Below are 18739 nucleotides of genomic sequence, written 5' to 3'. Positions count from 1 at the left end.
AGAAAAGCCTGGGACCAGAAGGTTTCACTGAGCGCAGTCTACCAAACATTTAAAAAATGAACACCAATCCTTCACAAACTATTCCACACAACAGAAGAAAATGGAACATGTTCCAACCATTTTATGAGGCCAGTATTATCCTGATACCTGTATCTGTTGTTACACTGGACAAAGATATCACAAGAAAACTACAGATCAATATTGCTTATAACTACAAATGCAAAAATCCTTAACAAAATACCAGCAAAATGAATCCAGCAACATATTAAAAAAATCATTATATGTCATGACCAAGTGGGATATATCCCAGGAATGCAAGGTTGGCTCACCATTCAAAAACCAATATAATACACTATATTACTAAAATAAACGACAAAAAAAAACACATGATCATCTGAATAGAAGCAGAAAAACATTTGACAAAATCTAACATCATTCCTACAAAAACTCTCAGCAAACCAGGAACAAAAGGAAATTTCCTTATTCTGATAAAAACCTACAGCTGACATAGCACACTAAGTGAAGGAAGCCAGTCACAAAAGACCACATATTGTATGATTCCGCTAATATGAAATGTCCAGAGTTGGCAGATATATAGAGACAGAAAGCAGATTAGTGGCTTTTAGTGGTTGGAGAGAACTAAGAGGGAATGCTAATGGGTATGGAGTTTCTTTTGGGGGTGTTGAGATACTCTAAAATTAGGTAGTTATGATGGTTATACAACTCTGAATATATAAAAATCCACTTATATAGTTTAAAAGGCCAAATTATAGTATGTAAACTATCTCAATAAAGCTATTATATAAATAAGAATGCACCCTTCAAAATTCCACAAGCCCTTGCTACAAATAACCATTTACCCAAAAAGGTTTACAGCTAGTTTTAAATGGTTCTTCACATGGCTGACCCTTGAACAACATGGATTTCAACTGCATGGGCCCACTTATACAAAAATTTTCTTCTGCCTCTGCCACCCCTGAGATACCAAGGCCAACTCTTCTTCTTCCCCCTCCTCCTCAGCTATTCGACATGAAGATGTGGAGGATGAAGACCTTCATGATGATGTTTCCATTTTAAGAACAGTAAATAAATTTTCTCTTCTTTATGATTTTCTTAATAACATTCTTTTTGTAACTTACTTTAATGAAAGAATACAGTATATATCAGGGGTCCCCAACCCCCAGGCCATGGACTGGTACCAATCCATGGCCTGTTAGGAACCGGGCTGCATAGCAGGACATGAGTGGTGGGGGCAGGGGGAGTAAGTGAGCAAGTGAAGCTTAATCTGTATTTACAGCTGCTCCCCATCACTCATTTTACGCCTGAGCTCTGTCTCCTGTCAGATCAGCAGTAGCATTAGATTCTCATAGGAGTGTGAACCCTATTGTGAACAGTGCATTCAAGGGATCTAGGTTGTGTACTCCTTATGCAAATCTAATGCCTGATGATCTGTCACTGTCTCCCATCGTCATCAGAGGGAACCATCTAGTTGCAAGAAAACAAGCTCAGGGGTCCCACTGGTTCTATATTATGGTGAGTTGTATAGTGATTACATTACATATTACAGTGTAGTGATAATAGACATTAAAAGTGCACAATAAATGTGATGTGCTTGAGTCATCCCGAAACCATCCCTGCCCCCCAACACCGTCTGTGGAAAAATTGTCTTCCCTGAAACTGATCTCTGGTGCCAAAATTAGGTTGGGGACAGATGTAGCAATATGTACATAACAAAATATGTATTAATCAATTGTTTGTTACTGGTACGGCTTCTGGTCAAGAGTAGGTTACCAGTAAGTAGTTAAGGTTTGGGAGGACTGAAAGTGATGCGTGAATTTTCGACCACGTTAGAGGCTGGTGCCCCTAACTTCCACGTTGCTCAAGGGTCAAGTATATAAAGAACAATCTAGGGCCGGGCGCAGTGGCTAATGCCTGTAATCCCAGCACTTTAGGAGGCTGAAGCGAGTGGATCACCCGAGGTCAGGAGTTCGAGACCAGCCAGGCCAACATGGTGAAACCCCATCTCTACTAAAAATACAAAAATTAGCCAGAAATGGTGGCACACACCTGTAATCCCAGCTACTCAGGAAGCTGAGGTGGGAGAATCACTTGAATCCGGGAGGTGAAAGTTGCAGTGGGTCAAGATCAAACTCTGTCACTGCCTGGGTGACAGAGCAAGACTTTGTCTCAAAAAAAAGAACAATCTAAATCTTGTAGACTGCCTCAAAGATTCATTCCCATCACAAACCTATGTGTACCCGACATTTACGGTGCACACTCAATGCTGCAAAAGAGGACAAAAATCTCTAACAAAAAGGACATTTTTTCCCTGCCTATACAAAGACAGGCAAGTTTCCTCTTTATGAAATACAAACAGAAGAACCTGGAGGCTGGATGACTAACCTACAGGGCATGGAAGGCATGGGCACAGCCCACGGACACCCCCAGCTCACACTAACAGGGCAGGGTAGCCGCACTGCACCCGCAGCTCCCAGCAGGGCAGGACCACAACACTCACCTCGAGTTCTTCACTGTCTTTGGGCTTCTCTTCAGAGGTCTGTTTAACAAAGTCAGGGATGAGGATTTCCAGTGTAGCTCGGGCTATGAAAAAAAAGAGCCCGAGGGTGAGGCTTGGGCACTGCCCTCTTCTCACCACCCTGCAGAGTGAACTGTGCACTGCTGCCTCCCATCCCCACAGCTCAGAGGCTGAGCGAGGGCCCTGAGGAGAGACAGCACTTGAGTGACAGGGTCAGGAGAGGACAGAAGGAAAAGCCCAGACGTGTGGCAGGCTACCAGAAAGCCTCACGGGCCACACTGGGTGTGTGCGCTCTCACCCTGGGGTCCTGGGAGCAGGCAGGGAGGAGCTCGGAGCTGTATGTTAGGGAACCACTTCGGTGGCACGTGAGAAAACAGCTTTGCGGGCCCTGGACCACGCAGGGAGGCCTGAGAGCAGGCTGCTGCAGGTACCTAGACCAGGTGGCAGCGGCAGTGGCTGGCGTGGGTGGAGAGATGCAGCCAGGTCTGAGAGACGCTAGAGGGAGCTGCTGGAGGGCAGGGCACGGATATGCCCACTGGGGTCGGAGTTGCCATAGCCAAGGGCTGATGGCTCCATAGACCCCACAGACCTATGAGTGCTGGCAAGACATGGAGCCAAGCTGTCTATAGGGCAGCCAGAGTCTGGGCAAGGGAAGTGGGTTCCAGCACATAGGGAGGAAAGCGGGTGATCCCGCAGAGGGAAGAGCACACAGCCATGCCCAAGGCATCTCCACCCCCACACAAGGCCCCACTGCAAGTTATCTGTCAAAACCTCCACCACACCCCCTTTGTTGAGCTGCAAAAGTCTCTTAGGCAGAATCTTAACATGGGCAGCAGGCCTTCTGGAAAACACACGGCAATGACAGATACCTCGAGAATCAACCTGTGGGTGCGAGGGCCTGGGGTACACCCAACACCACCCTACAAGAAGCCAACTAACCCTGGACGCTGAGGCAAATGGCTTTTTGTGAAAGAATGTCAACTACCACGAATGCAGGGCATGAATGCAAACGGCAAGGGCATGGTCCAAAAGGGCAGTGGGTCTTCGCCAGGACACACAGCTTTCCCAGAGCCGCGCTGTGCCAGGTGTTCTGTGTGGCTAGGCCCAAACATGGAGTGGGAGGATGCAGGAAATAGTGCCGGTAAGAGCCAGCACCACTGGGGGAGGATGCCAACAGCATGCTGGCCCGCTTCTCCTCCCTCCTGGCATGCCCACATGCTGCTCAGTTTAAAAACAAACAAGCACTACAGCATGTGCCCAGCACAGCCCAGTTGGCTCTAGGCACACCCCTGAATATGTGCAGGGCCAGGACTAGGGAGGGACATACTGGCCCAGCTGTCACTCAGTAGAGAGGCCTTCTACTTTTTTTTTTAGACAGAGTCTCGCACTGTCGCCCAGGCTGGAGTGCAGTGGCAAGATCTCGGCTCACTGCAAGCTCTGCCTCACTTGTTCACGCCATTCTCCTGCCTCAGCCTCCCGAGTAGCTGGGACTACAGGTGCCCGCCACCATGCCCGGCTAATTTTTTGTATTTTTAGTAGAGAGAGGGTTTCACCGTGTTAGCCAGGATGGTCTCGATCTCCTGACCTCGTGATCTGCCCACCTCGGCCTCCCAAAGTGCTGGGATTACAGGCATGAGACACCACGCCCGGCCAAGGCCTTCTACTTTTAAGTCTCACATTTTGCTCTATTTGAGTCTTTTCCAATGAGCATGTAATTTTAAAAATCAAAGTAGATGATTACATAAATAAAATAAACATGCCCCACCCACATCCCCTACTTGTCACCACTGCTCAGCCCCTCCCTAACCAAGCAGCGAGGCAGACACAGCAGGCAGCACGTATCTTTGACACCCAAGCAAGCACGTTACCAGCTTTATTCTTCGCAAGTTTTTTGCTGCTTGCAGTTCCAGATCCGTAAGTCACACCATCAATGGTCACCGAGGCACCAAAAGGCTCACTTGGGTTCTCTTAAAATTAAAATTACTTGTTTTAAAACATACGAGTCAAGACATCAAAAGCGTGTGCACAGTCTGCCCACACCGACAGACAAGGTGCAGTCAGGGGCTGTCCCTGCAGAGAGTGAGCCTGTGCTTGACTGCAGAGACCTGGGGTTCCCTGGGACTGGAGACGGGCAGCAGACAGGCAGCAGCAAAGGGCACAACTGGGAAAGTGGAGGGAAATGAGGCACGTGGGAGATGGTGAGCCAGAGGGGCAGCAGGAGGCTGGGGGCAGAGCCTCCTACGACAGGGACCGAGGTCTATGAAAGACGGACACAGGACTGTCGGAATGGGAAAGCACAAGATGTGGCTTGCCAAAGAAACACCACCTCAAAGGATGAGTGACCCCCAGGCTCCAGCTTCCAAGGGGAAGACAGACTGGTCTTCACAAAGGTGTGATGAGGGCACCCAAGGAAGACAGAGCTGGTGGGAAATGCATGCCCAAGAACCCTTCAGACACCCAGGGGCACCAGGAGACCAGGGAAAGGACCCAGTGCACAGTGGGGAGGCCTTGCTCGCAATAAGGCTGTCCATGACAACGCGGGATCAGAAACCAGCAAGGCAGATGGGGCAGGACGAGAGGAAGGTGGGGAGAGGGGACAGACTGGAAGGGGAAAGCAGAGCCACCCACTCACATGGGGCACGGCTCCAGGAAACAAGCCACCCATCTGCAGCACACTGCTCTCTACCCTTCCCTTCCCTCCCGTCCCAGTAGAGTAGGGCTAGCGGTCAGCGCCTGCCTCCCCAGCCCTGACCAAAGTTACACCTTGTAATTCTTTAGGACTGAAATGGGGAAGGTTAGACTTACCACATTCAAAGAAATTATAGACAGGGCGGACCTTGAGGACACGCTGCATGTACTCGTGCAGGATGCAGACCTCGGATTTCCCGTTGGGGTTAATAACAAACTCTGTGACAAAAAGGACCATCTCAGCAAGTGTGAAGCAGTGCCACAAGCTAGCACACAGCTTCCTGTTACCATGTCAGTAACTAGGGGCTCACGACCATGAATGTGGCAGACCCCTGCATTCATGGGATAAACATAAACTTTGAACGAAATGCAACTCATAAAACGTGCCCTCAACACATCACATTAGAAATAACAGCATAACCAGTCTGCTGATGTTAAAATGCAGAGGCTTATACCTTTCTTTGTGGGTGCATCTTGCACTGATAAAGTAATGAGCTTCTGATTGGCTGGCAAGATGGGCCTCTCGGACTCCGCCTGCTTCCGCTTCATTTCCCGATTGAATTGCCGCCGCTCAGCCCAAGTCCTGAATTTTTTCACAGTAACTTGCTCAAAGTCAAAACGCTTCTCCAGGTAGCTTCGAAATTCCTCGAGATCTGTCCCAGATTTACCAGAGAAACAAATTACTTAACTTCCAACACAGGAGTCAGGTTCTCACAGCCCAGTTCATGGGGCAGGCCCAGGCCACATGACACTATTTCCTCTCCCCGTCCCTTTCAAAGGGGAGGGAAGCAAAGAATGAAGGTCCCTTCTGGATGAATTTCTGAGATGTTCTTTTACTTTATTTGGGGCAGGAAGAATACAAAAATGAAAAGGAAAAAAGACAGCTTAAAAAAGTCAGATGGCCTTCGGGACTTCCTCCCTGTATCAAAACAGGTGCCCGAATGCCAGCAGCACCCGGGCTCCATGCGCCCGCCACCTCTCTGACCACCTCACTCTTTTCCTTCTGGCCATCCTGGCCACCTCTGTAGTCAGCAACACACCCAGGCAGCTCCCTGCACAGGGCCTCGCATTTGTCACATTTCCTCCCGGGCCACTTCCCCATCCTCAGCAACAGCCCCCATCACAGGCTCTTCTAGGGCACCCCACACTCCACGGAGTTATGAGACAGGCTGGGTAGTGATGTACAGACAAATAGAAACCTAGAAAATGGAAAGTGCTCTTTGAAAGTAATCCAGCAGGTGGGTTCACAGAGACCTGCCACACCTGAAGAGAGAACTAAGACTTAAATGGCGGGACTAGGCTAAAAGACATGGAAGAGAGAATGGGAAACACCAGTACACATCCAGCAAGCAACTGCAGGATTGAAGAGGGAACTATCCACAGAATGGTGACAGTTTCCCAACACTGAGTCATGGATTAAAGAGGCTCACTGAGCTCATCAAGACAAATCAAAACAATGCCACATGAGCACATCCTACTGAAAAAGCAAGACTTAGGGAAAGATCATACAAACAACCAGAGAGAAAACGGCCCACTGCCAGTGCCAGCAGCCATCTCCCCAGCAGCCTCAGCCATGCAGACACCACAGAGCCCACAGACAGGAGCCTAGGGTGCTGCACCCAGGCAGGTTCTTGCAAGGACAGGAAGACAAGTCTTTCAGCCACACCAACAGTGGAGGTGCACAGCCCCTTGCTCACAAGTACAACTAGGAACTATGAACAATTATGGCCTTCATTAGAAAAACAAAGCTCATGGGTCCCAGGAGGCAAGAAGGGAAGAGTCCTTCAAAAACTCACCAACAGATTCGTCTTTGCACACCTCGACTTTGGCCTTCACCTGCCCCAGGGCCCCAGGGGCTGCCTCAGCCCCTAGTGGGTCTTTCTCGTCCGGGGGCCCCGGGTCAGCACCCATAGAGTCAGGCTCATCCAGGGGAAACTCCAGCTCTGCAGATCGGCTCAGGGGCTTGACGGGGGACACATCCCCACTAGGGGTGAGGTCACTGCTTTGCTCCCGTTCCTCGTTGTCCTTCATTTTCTTATAATGCAGACAAGGGATGCTACTCAGAGGAGGGTCGTGTTTCTGTGGATAGTGAAATTGCAATATGGATTACAAGGACAACCCGAGAGTCTGAAACTCTGATGCCTTTCACCGGCCTCTGCTTGGCTGCGGTGCCATGTGTGTGGATGTGCACGTTTTGGTCTGAGAACTTACAAGCCTAAAGTCACGACTGATGCCTCCCCTACCCGTATGCTTCCCGTTCCCAAGAAGTATGGCCTGGACCAGGTGACCACCCGAGACTCTCTGTGTAGGTACACCGGGACTCCAGAGTTATGGAATGTCATGATCCACCCGTCGGGCAGCGGCTCTGTAGGTGGGCGGCCACGACCTGCACAGGAAGACAAGAACTTCGTAAAAACACTTGGAATTGTTGCCACAGCACCTCCTGCACAAGAAATTGTTGGGTACTAGCATGTGTTTAACTGGGTCTTCACAGATAATTGAAATTCCTCTCTGCCTTGCTCACTGTTATGCCTCCAGGCCTAGGACAGATAGCATGTGGCCTGAGGTGGGAATTTACACGTGTCAAACCAGCACATGAAGGAGCACAGAACAGGTCTGTGCAAGATATAAGTCCCAGTCTCAGCTCCTGCCTCCACATCTGGTAAGCACTGTGGACACTGGACTCCTTTGCTGCCTGTCTGGTTGTGGCCAGAGGCGCCTTGGGGCTGGATGAGCTTTGCTAATAAACTGCATGGCTGTCAGCCACTGCTCCCAGTGACCAGGTGACAAGTCTTTATTGTAACTGAGCTGCACTCTCAGCAGCATACAAAACACTGCTTCAAATGATTCCGTTTCTAAGTTGGTTTAATACACTACTCCCAACCCCTTCTTTGCTTTATAGGCAGTTGTGAGGGAAGAGGTTTACGACTTATCAACTTGACACCTGCCACCAGGCCTGACTGCTGGGAAGAGCGTAAGGCAAAGATGTAACTAAAACTTAATTTTCTCACAGGTATTGGGAACAAGTTAAAAACTTAGAAAGACCAGCCTAGGCAACACAGCAAGACCCTGACTCTACAAAAAACTTTTTAAAATTATCCAGGCATGGTGGCATACACCTATAATCCTGGCTACTTGGGAGGCCGAGGTGGGAGGATCACTTGAGCCTGGGAGGCTGAGGCTGTAGTGAGCTACTCCAACCTGGGTAACAGCAAGACCCCGCCTCAAAAAAAAAAAAAATTAGAAAACAGAAGAAAGCAAATGAAACTTTAAAAAATATACATAAGGGGGAAAAGGGCCAGTGACTCTCAGGGCTAGGTACCCACCAAGTGGCCCTGACCCTGGACCTGACACCTGTACCCAGGCCACCATCAGGTGATGATTCAGGGAGGAAGTGTTAAAGGTCAGGGGTGCATGCACACTGCGTGGGCTCTCTCCCCACAGAGTCAGGCCAAGATGGAGCTGCCTCCTGCCAGCTTTGGGTTAAGTCAGGAAAAGAAGCAAAGGGAATATGGAGCCAAGCAAGAGACGGGCCACGGGTCCACTGGGGCTGCTCCTCTGTGACAGTGAGTGGTCACAAAGTTGGCCCAGCCACCTGAGGTGGGGGTCACGTGCAGCTGTCCATCTGTGAACATCCAGGCATCCAGGCCAGAATGGCTGCTGACCAGTGAGCTGTGCAGGACGAATGTGGGTTTACCTTCTGAATGAGCCTGCTGAAAATGCAGCACCAAACCAGCCTCCTAGAGGCCCCGAGGTCAAGACTCCTGCCCCCAGCCCCAGAAGATGAAGCCCCAGGTTTACCCTGCCTGCAACCGTCTAGCCCAAAAGCCCTCCTGCTTAACTGCTACCAACATGACATAGGCAGCAACATGTGGCACCTGGCATAGCTAACTTGTCCCCTCAATGGCCCAAGGAGGATGGCCATGTGCCACCCGCCCCTTGCTTTGCTCCTAGTCGCACCCTGCCACCTTGTGCACCCCAGCCCTCAGCCTGGGGTCTCACCTGTGAGCCTGAGTCCCCGTGCATCTCTTCAGTCCCTCTACCGAGCCCCACATCTCCACCAGGACCCTCACAGGTGCCTCCAAGCCACCAACTCCGACTCCCCCAACACCTGCACCACATCGATGACAGAGCCTCACAGTGCAACTCTGGGCGCCTCCCAAGTGCTCTCCCCACTACCCTCAACTCAAAGTTGAGGAAGTGCCACGTCGACCAGGGCACTTCCACCCTGCCCAGCTGAAGTGCACACACCATGCTGTGGCCCAGAAGCCATGTTGTTAAACAAAAATCAGGTAACACCACTTGCTTCTGGTGGCTTCCTGTGACACTTGGTCCAGAACTAGAACCTGGATCACAACTATCACCTGTCATCTCACTGTGTACCCACCTTGCCCTTGGTCTCCACACCCTCCAGCTGATGGTCATGCTGGCTCCTGGCATATACCAACATCCCCTCCTGACCCCCTCAGAAGTCCCCTCCCATTCCTCTGCACAGTGCCTGCTGCTCTGTGGTTTCCATAGCACACACCAGGATCTGCATCTGGGTCATGCATCAGGACGTCCTTCCATCCTGTGTTTCCCTCCTCAGATATTTCTGTCCTGTCCTCAAACATGCCTCCACCCAGCCCACTACCTGGCACCAGAGCTCTCTCAAAGCATTTCTGCTAAGGAAGCAACCACCCTTCCACTGCCCTGGAACACCCACTGCTTCTGACCCACACACGTACTTTTGAGCACTGTTTTAATCTTGGTCATCATCGGCTGCACACTCGTCTCTCCATCGGACGGATGGTCGCTGTCTCCGCCATATTTTTCCTCTGTTCGCCTCTTTTTGGGGGCACAAAGGCCTTCTTCCAGCAGAGCATCCACATCGTTGTCAAAGTCATCCTGCAAAACACGCTGTTCAGACACCAGAGCCCCTGGCGCTCATGCTCCTGCAACAGGAGAGCTCAACAGCATTCCTGAGAACAGACACAGAAAGGAGGTGCTCTCAGGGGGCCTAGATGTGCCCTTAGGGTGCATGATCATCTGAAAAACAAACAGGATGAAGCTACCAGCTGACACCAACACACCTGGTCCAGGGGCACACACTGCCAAGGAGCGTAACTCAGCAGCACCTGCTGCCCCACACGCTGGATCAGGGATGCAGGGCCTACCCATGGGCCAAACTTTTCATTAGGAAACTTTAAAAATCTGGACTCCTTACATCTTTCTCTTCTCCACATTAACATTATTCCACCTCAGAGGAGATTTTGGTTTTGTTTTTTTTTTTTTAATTTCCCTGCTTTCAAAAGATGCCGCAATTCCCAAATCTCTCTTTGGGTTTTGCTAAGAGCCCTCTAGAGGAGGGGCTGCCAACATACCTCGTAGGGGAAATTCAAGGCCTCTTCATCCACTCTGTCTCTCTGAACGATTGCTTTAGCCGTGAACCCGCCTGCTCCTTCTTCATCTAGCTCCAAATTGTCAGTAAAATCTTCTAACTCATCGAGCACTGCATACTCCACTCTCTTTTCCTGATCCAGCTCATTCTCCTCATCCTTCTTATCAGCACTCTCACCCCCTATGCCTACCCCGTCACCAACACTCCCGCCAAAGGGACAAGCATGCACGTCCCCACTGACAGGGCTAAGGAGCAGACCGCACTCCGCCCGCACGTCGCGCTCTGCTCCTGTGTACAGCACCTTCCTGTCCTTACTCCTGCAGCTCTCGGTAAAGCTCACGCTAATCTTTACATCCTTAAGCAACTTAAGGTCAGGGGAGAACTTCCGGACCGCAGGTGCGTGCCGGGCGGTGCGCGGGCTGTGGCCACTACAGTTCGGGTCTATGAGGAGGCGGCCCTTAGAGAAGGATCCTTTGGAGAGAAGAGAAGCTCCGTAGAAGTTGAAGGGGTCCTCAGCAGGGAGTTCGGACTGTCCATCACCACCAGAGCCAACGTCCATTACCTCTGCACCACTGGACGTTTGCAGGGGAGGTGGTGGAGACTGCTCACGGGGCAGCGCTTGGAAGGGGCGAGCTCGGCTCTCCATCACCGCTTCTCCTGCGGGCCCACACGGGAGCGGAGAGGGGCTCTCATCTGTCTCCATATTAAAAGCGCTTAAGACTAGTTTACAAGACCAGAGTTTTACAAGCCCTCACATAAATCTACACAGCTAACATGCACAAGTCCGCTGAGACCCGGGCGCGTCCTGCCGCGCTGTGCGCTGGCGGCTTAGTCAAGCTGGCCACATTGCTCTTTTCATTAATGTAGACAGCTTTTAGAACCACTGCCTCAATTATTGGAAATCACAATGCACTCAGCTTAAGTGACTGGCGACTAAGCGAGTCTGTCTTCATGCCGGAGTGGCACCTTTCTTCTTCTACCTGCAAAGAAATTTAAAAATATCGTCACAAAATGACAGAAACCTTCCACTTCCCTGGTACCAAGTTAAAAGCCAAGCACTATTAACAGCATAGTAAAGGGCTTCAAAATAATATTCCCTAAGAGAACTTTTTAGGCATCAAAACAAACTAACCTTACTTTTTTTCTTCAGAACCTGAATTATAACTTAAGTCCAAAGTTAAATATTTTGTTAACTGCCCACTTTAATTCCTACTTCAGAAACACAAAAACTATATAATCATAAGGCTCAAAAAATATTTTAAAAATTTACACTAAACTCCACCACAGCATTCTTCTAACTCAGATAAGCAAGCATGCAGTGGGAGGCACCCTTTCTGGAACACACAGAAGGCGCGTGGCCTCCCTCAGGCCACCAGAGCACAGCAATCCACTCACCTGCAAGGGCTGGGTCAGTCAGAGGGCGAGCGCGAGACCCTCAGCTCAACTCTGCGGCACTAGGGGCCTCAGAGGCATGGCCAGGCGCTCTGCTACCCAGGGACCCCAGGGCTCTCCTGGGCCCACAGGGTAGCACGTGGACGGGGACAGTGATGCAGCGTGCTGAGGTCACCAGAGGTGGCAGCATAGTTCTGTTCCCGATGGAGGAGAGGGGTGGGTGGCTGTGGGGAAGGGACCTGCCAGGATTTGGGGTGGGGAGCCACAAGAGACAGCTGGAGCCGAGGCACAGAGAGGCCTGGGTGCCATCTGCAGCCCGTTCCGCCCTGGGGACAATAAGGAGCCACTGAAGGTGAAGCGACTCTCATGCCACAAGTAGGTTCCTACTTGAGAGGGGAGACCCACAGCTGTGCCAGGCAGAAGCAACTGCATCCAAGGCACGGGGACAGTCCTCCAGGCCAGAGGACAAAGGTGTGAAAGAGGCCCTGGCAATGGGCCAAGAACAGTGTCACAGAACTGACCGCACTTGTTGACCCAACGGAGGTGGATAGCAGAGAAAAGAGGGAACTAAAGACAAGGAAGGACACCCAAATTCCAGCATGCAGGCAGGAGCCTGGCGAGGAGAACAGAGGGGACCTCCAGGCAGGCTCTGAAGGTGCCGAGGCCACAACTCTGGAGCCATGACAGGCCCAGATACGGAAGGCCAGGACGCACTGAGGAGGTAGTCGCCAAACCCACAGGAGGAAGGCCACCCAGAGATGAGGGTTAAGGATGCAACTCTAGGAAGCCTTACTACAAAGGAAGCATGAAGAAAGGGACAACATGAAGCAGGGAAGATGGGTCTGAGGGGGCAGCCAGAAAACCCTGCATCAGAGCAGGAGGAACACATGCAGACACACGCACATGCACACTCCCACAACGTGCACAGGAACACGCATGCATGCACATGCGTGCATACCAGTAAAGATGCACACATGCAAACCGCACTGCATGACCTAACATCCTCCCAAGATTCCCGGAAAGAACAGGAGATGCAGACATCACACATTTAACAAGGGACAGGGCATGGTGGTTGTACTTCGAAGGGGACAGAACATGAAAACCAGAGACTAGTTTAGGTTTAATCAATACATTTAACAACTATCCACCGGCCATCTACTCCGAGGAACGCACTATATGGACAAGAGACAAGGTCACAGGGCCTGGACACACTGGCAGGTCAATGACCACTGCACTGTCACCCCATTTCCTGGATTCTAAGATGTCCTAACATTTCTGAATCTAATGGGAATTTCACACCGTATGTCCCCAAAGATGTGTCCATCAAAGGTGCTGAGGATCCAGGAAACACAGCACAGAGCTAACAACTGGCTATGAAGTGCTGAAGACGCTCAAGAGGCTGTGGGCAGCAACCAGGCAGGCATGAGGAACACTAAGTGGGGTGAGGTCAGTCTCCTGGCAACCAAGAAAGACCATTACAGAAAACAGACCGAGGGGTCAATGCGCCCAGTGCCACAGATTACAAGGAAGACCAGGGCCACACACCTCAGAACCTGGCAGTCCCATAGAGACCCTGGTGAGTCAATCCATGATTCTGGGACACAAAAAGCTACATGAAGAAGCCACAAGGAGCAGGGGATTAGAGACCAACAGTGGGACGGAATGGGGAAGTCTGCTACCACAGAAGGCGAAGAAGCAGCTAGAGTAGACGTTCCAAGCAAAGGTGCTAATGGGGCCAAGCGGCGGCACTGAAGAAATGCACAGCAGGAAAGCCTGGTGCCTTACAAGTGAGTGAGCTCCTTAGGAAAGCAGGAAACCTGCCCAGCCCCAGACCTCAGTGGTGGGCAGTCCTGGGCAAGTTCCTTCCTCCCCTCTATAAGCTTTCTCCATTCATCACACACACACACACCATCCTAGATGCTACAGACACAAGGTGGACAAAACCCTGCCCTACAGAGCTCACATTTTAGTGGGGGAGATGGACCACTAACAACTAAGAAAAGCATGCACCCTGTCACATGCCAAGAAGTATTCAAGCAAAAACAAAACAAGGAAAGCGCCTGAAGAAGGGGAGGCAGTTTTAGAAAGGGGGATCCAAGAAGGCCTCATGGCCTGCATCCACGTGAAGGCAGGAGTGAGCCAGGTGGGTTACAGGGCTGGGAGGAGGGGATGTTCCAGGTGACACTGAGAGGAAAAGCAGAGGGCTGGGGTCAGGAATGTGGTGTGGCCAGCTGGGGCAGTGTGCTGAGGGGACGTGACAGTGGGCCAAGTCCATGAGGGCAGATGGATCAGGGCTGGTCCTCCCAGGCTGCCAGGACTTTGGCTCTTAGTGAGAGAGATGGGCCACCGGATAGGAAGGCCCACACAGTGGCATCAGCTGATTCCAGGATAGCAGTGGCAACCAAACCTCAGCCAGGCCCTGTTCTAAGCACTTTAAGCATTTTAACTCACCCAGTTCTCACATAGCATTATGGAAGAAAGGTTCACCCACATGCTCAAGGTCACACAGCTAGGAAGTGATGGAGCTGCTTTACAAGCAGGCAAGCTGGCTTGCATCTACACCGCCTCTGTTTTATACCATCTTATGGTTTAAAAGAACCACTCTGGGCTGGGCGCGGTGGTGCACGACTGTAATCCCAGCACTTTGGGAGGCTGAGGCAGGCGGACCACAAGGTCAGGAGATCGACACCACCCTGGCTAACACATTGAAACCCGGTCTCTATTAAAAATACAAAAAATTAGCCGAGTGTGGTGGTGGGCGCCTATAGTCCCAGCTACTCGGGAGGCTGAGGCAGGAGAATGGCTTGAACCCAGGAGGCGAAGCTTACAGTGAGCGGGAGATCGCACCACTGCACTCCAGCCTGAGCAACAAAGCGAGACTCCGTCTCAAAAAAATAAAAAGAATCACTCTGTGGCCAGGCACAGTGGCTCACGCCTGTAATCCCAGCGCTTTGGAAGGCTGAGGCAGGTAGATCATTTGAGGTCAGGAGTTCGAGACCAGCCTGGCCAACATGGTGAAACCCCGTCTCTACTAAAAATACAAAAATCAGCCGGGCGTGGTGGTGGTGGACGCCTGCAGTCCCAGCTACTTGGGAGGCTGAGGCAGGAGAATCGCTTGAACCCGGGAGGCAGAAGTTGCAGTGAGCTGAGATCACGCCACTGCACTCCAGTCTGGGCAACAGAGTGAGATTCTGTCTCAAAAAAACAAAAACAAAAAAAAAGAAAGAAGAATCACTCTGTGTCCAGAAAAACTATAGATGGTGGATGGGGAGTGAGGACCAAAGGTGACAGTAAAGAGAATTAGAGGCTCACCAGGTAGGCTGGGCCAGGATGTTAACTTGAAGGTGGTGAGAAATGGTCTGTGCTTAGAAATAGAAGGTGAGCTGACAGGGCCTCCTTAGGACTGCATGAAGGTGTAAGAAAGAGAGGAATCAAAGAGACTTTAGACAGGCCAAGGAATGTTTTGGCATGGGTGAAGATTTGAGTTTGGTTTGGATATGGCTACTTGGCGCCAAAGTAACACATGGAGATATGGAAGAGGTGGCCAGAAACACCAGGCTGGAAATCAGAAGAGAGGCCAGGGCTGGAGCTGTGAAGATGTCAAGGAAAGCTGGCATTAAAGCCAGGAGGCTGGATGACATCACAAAGGAGAGGGCTACAACAAGAGAGTCTAAGACTGGGCAAGCCAGCCAGAAGCACATTTCCTACCCCAAGGTCACGGTGAGACTACAAAACAACCCCTGGGAAGTGCTCCACACAGCGCCCGGCCGCAAAGGGCTCAAAGGGGAGCTCTCCGCCCGTAGGCCTCCCCACTGCTCCAGCTGACCAAACACCGCATGCAAATCCTGCCTTGCCAACAGGACTATCGGACAGGAACGGGCTCACGGCAAGCTCCCCTGGATCCTTGGCACGGGGAGAAAACCCATACACTTGGACAGCACCCTTCCTCCTAGCCCACTTGCTGTGTTGGCTAACAGAGGCACTGGCTGTGACGGGCCAGCACCAGTGCCAGCGCCATGGAGGCGCCTTTTGGTCAAGTCTCTCCCGCTGCAGCCTCCCGCCCAACGCAGCGGCAGTATGACCTCATCCGTTCCTTTTGTCATCCTCCAACAGGCCTCATATCCCGCACTTAGAGGCAACACTGGGTACCCCGGGCTGGCCATTCACTCCCTTTTGTGAGTGAAGGCCTGCAGCAGGGTTTGGGCCACTCCCACAGCTGGGAGTCTAGTCTGGCCAGGAAACAGTGGATCCTCGCCTGGTGGTTGGCCTCGAACAGTCGACAGCCAAAGACAGGACTGCGGTGCAGGAACAAGGTACATGCAAGCATGCAAAAAGGCAAATCAGACTCCTGCCACAAGAAACCCAAGTCCATCGGTTGACACCAGACAGGCATCACTGTCAACAGGTTGCCACCTTCCATTTATTTCCGCCATGCTCATTGTTACAATAAAACCGTATCCCAATTATCTACGTGACACTCAACCCGTGAGCATTCTGCGGACAAAAAGACTTAGGCGACTTCTTGGATTTCCCAAACTGTGTTAAAGCCAGCAGGGTCCCAGGCGAGCACTGGCCCTGTCCACACCTTTCCCGCCTGAAGGCGATGCTAGGCTTCGGGCCCTCCGGGAGAGGAGCCTCTTTACCCGGGCGGACAGCGACAAGAGTCGGCAACGCCTGGGCCCGGGGCCCGCCCCCCAGCCCCGGAGGGGTCCCCACCCCGCGCTCTCCACCGCCCGCGGCCATGTTGCCTCACAAAGGCCGGGCTCCGTGCCCCCGCCCCGCCCGCGGCCTCGGTCCCGGAGGGAGGCGGGAGGGAAGGGCGCGCCCTCGCGCAGGCCGCGGCGCCCGCCCAACCGCCCGCGGGGCGCCCCTCGCGCCCCGCACCTACCTGAGGCGCCCGCGGGCTGCCCAAGCCGCCCGCAGCCAAACCACAGCCGGGAAAGCCTCACCGACCGACCGCCGCAGCCATCTGGAAAGCCTGTCCAGGCTCTTCGGTCGCCGGCACCCGCCTGCCGCGCCGGGCGAGCGGAGGGCGGGCCTTCGCGGCGTGCGGCCAATCCCCGCGCGCGGCCGCCCCGCATTGGGGGAGCCGCAGAGCGGGCTGCGGAGGCCGCCAATCGGCGGCGCGTAGCGCGCGTGTCCGCCGCGCGCGGCCCAATAGCGCGGCCGCGCGGGAGGGACCAGGCGCCCAGGCCGCGGTCGCGCTAACAGTCGCTGCCCAGGCGGGGCCGCCGGACTGAGGGCGGCGGCCGCGAGGAGCGCCGGGAACGGGAAGCACCGGGAATGCCGGGAGCAGGGGAGCGCGGGAAGCTCGGGGAGCGCGGGGAATGCCGGGAACAGGGAGCGCGGAGTACGCCGGGAGCGGACGCGCAGACGGGCCACCTTCGGTGGACACTGCAGAAGAGACCGTGCACACACAGGCGTTACACAACCCTGTTAAAAGCATCACTGTATCAGACATCATCATTTATAAAGAACGCGTGTGCTCAACGGTCTGGCGCTCTCCCATTTGCTAATACAGGATTTCCAAAACAGGGAGGGTTCGGCCGGGCACGGTGGCTTGCGCCTGTAATCCCAGAGTTTTGGGAGGTCGAGTCAGGAGGATTACTTGAGCCCAGGAGTTCGAGACCAGCCTGGCTAACATAGTGAGAGCCCAGCATCTACAAATTTTCTTTCCTTTTTTTTTTTTTGAGGCGGTGTCTCGCTTTGTCTCCCAGGCTGGGGTGCAGTGGCGCGATCTCAGCTCACTGCAACCTTTGCCTCCCGGGTTCAAGCGATTCTCCTGGCTCACCCACCCGAGTAACTGGGATTACAGGCGCCCACCACCACGCCCGGCTAATTTTTATATTTTTGGTAGAGACGGGGTTTCACCATGTTGGCCAGGCTGGTATCAAACTCCTGGCCTCAACTGATCTGCCTGCCTCGGCCTCCCAAAGTGCTGGGATTACAGGCATGAGCCACCGCGCCGGGCCCAAAATTGTTTTTTAATTAGCCGCGTGGTGGCGGGCGCCTGTGGTCCGAGCTACTCGGGAGGCTGAGGTGGAAGGATCGCCTGAGTCCAGGAGTTCCAGGCTGCAGTGATCCGAGATAGCACCACTTTCACTCTAGCCTGGGCGGCAGAGTGAGACTCCGTCTCAAAAAAAAAAAAAAAAAAAGAAAAGAAAAAGAAAAGGAGGGTCTGAGTAAGTGAGGGTACAGCTCTTCCTTAGACTAGCTTTCCTGTCAATAAATGTGGAAGGAATAGTGGAAACAGAAAAATTTTCCACTGCGTAGCCACCCCAATAATAGCTGCTGTAGACGAAAATCTTGAGTGATAAAAATAGTGGGCCGGGCCCCGTGGCTCACACCTGTAACCCCAGTACTTTGGGAGGCCGAAGCAGGCGGATCACCTGAGCTCAAGAGTTCCACACCAGCTTGGGCAACGTGGCGAAACCTTCTCTCTACTGAAAATACAAAAAGTAGCCAGGCGTGGTAGCAGGCACCTGTAATCCCAGCTACTCGGGAGGCTGAGGCAGGAGAATCGCTTGAACCTGGGAGGTGGAGGTTGCAATGAGCTGAGATCGGGCCACTGCACTCCAACCTGGGTGACAGAACGAGACCGTCTCCAGAAAAAATAGTGAGCAAGGCCAGGCACAGTGGCTCATGCCTGTAATCCCAGCACTTTGGAAAGCCGAGGCGGGCGGATCACTTGAGGTTAGGAGTTCAAGACCAGCCTGACCAACATGGTGAAACCCTGTCTCTAC

The 18739-nt window shown here is 52.5% G+C and overlaps 1 protein-coding gene across 1 annotated transcript in view; it reads right to left on the bottom strand.

The window, feature by feature from the left end:
- DGCR8 (DGCR8 microprocessor complex subunit) overlaps positions 1-17279 on the bottom strand; it is a 31522-nt gene extending 14243 nt beyond the window's left edge. Inside the window, exons 1-9 of the mRNA XM_034948974.3 lie at positions 16885-17279; positions 10588-11584; positions 9952-10111; positions 7468-7610; positions 7021-7303; positions 5680-5877; positions 5342-5443; positions 4405-4503; positions 2519-2601 (exon numbers count right to left, since the gene is read on the bottom strand). Of these exons, the coding sequence (XP_034804865.1) occupies positions 2519-2601; positions 4405-4503; positions 5342-5443; positions 5680-5877; positions 7021-7303; positions 7468-7610; positions 9952-10111; positions 10588-11307 (1788 nt within the window). The 5' untranslated portion in view covers positions 11308-11584; positions 16885-17279. The remainder of the gene's footprint in view (positions 1-2518; positions 2602-4404; positions 4504-5341; positions 5444-5679; positions 5878-7020; positions 7304-7467; positions 7611-9951; positions 10112-10587; positions 11585-16884) is intronic.
- Between the last annotated feature and the right edge of the window lie 1460 nt (positions 17280-18739).

Source organism: Pan paniscus, chromosome 23 (genome assembly GCF_029289425.2).
Source record: "Pan paniscus chromosome 23, NHGRI_mPanPan1-v2.0_pri, whole genome shotgun sequence".
Taxonomy (NCBI): Eukaryota; Metazoa; Chordata; class Mammalia; order Primates; family Hominidae; genus Pan; species Pan paniscus.
This window is presented reverse-complemented; position numbering and strand designations above follow the sequence as displayed.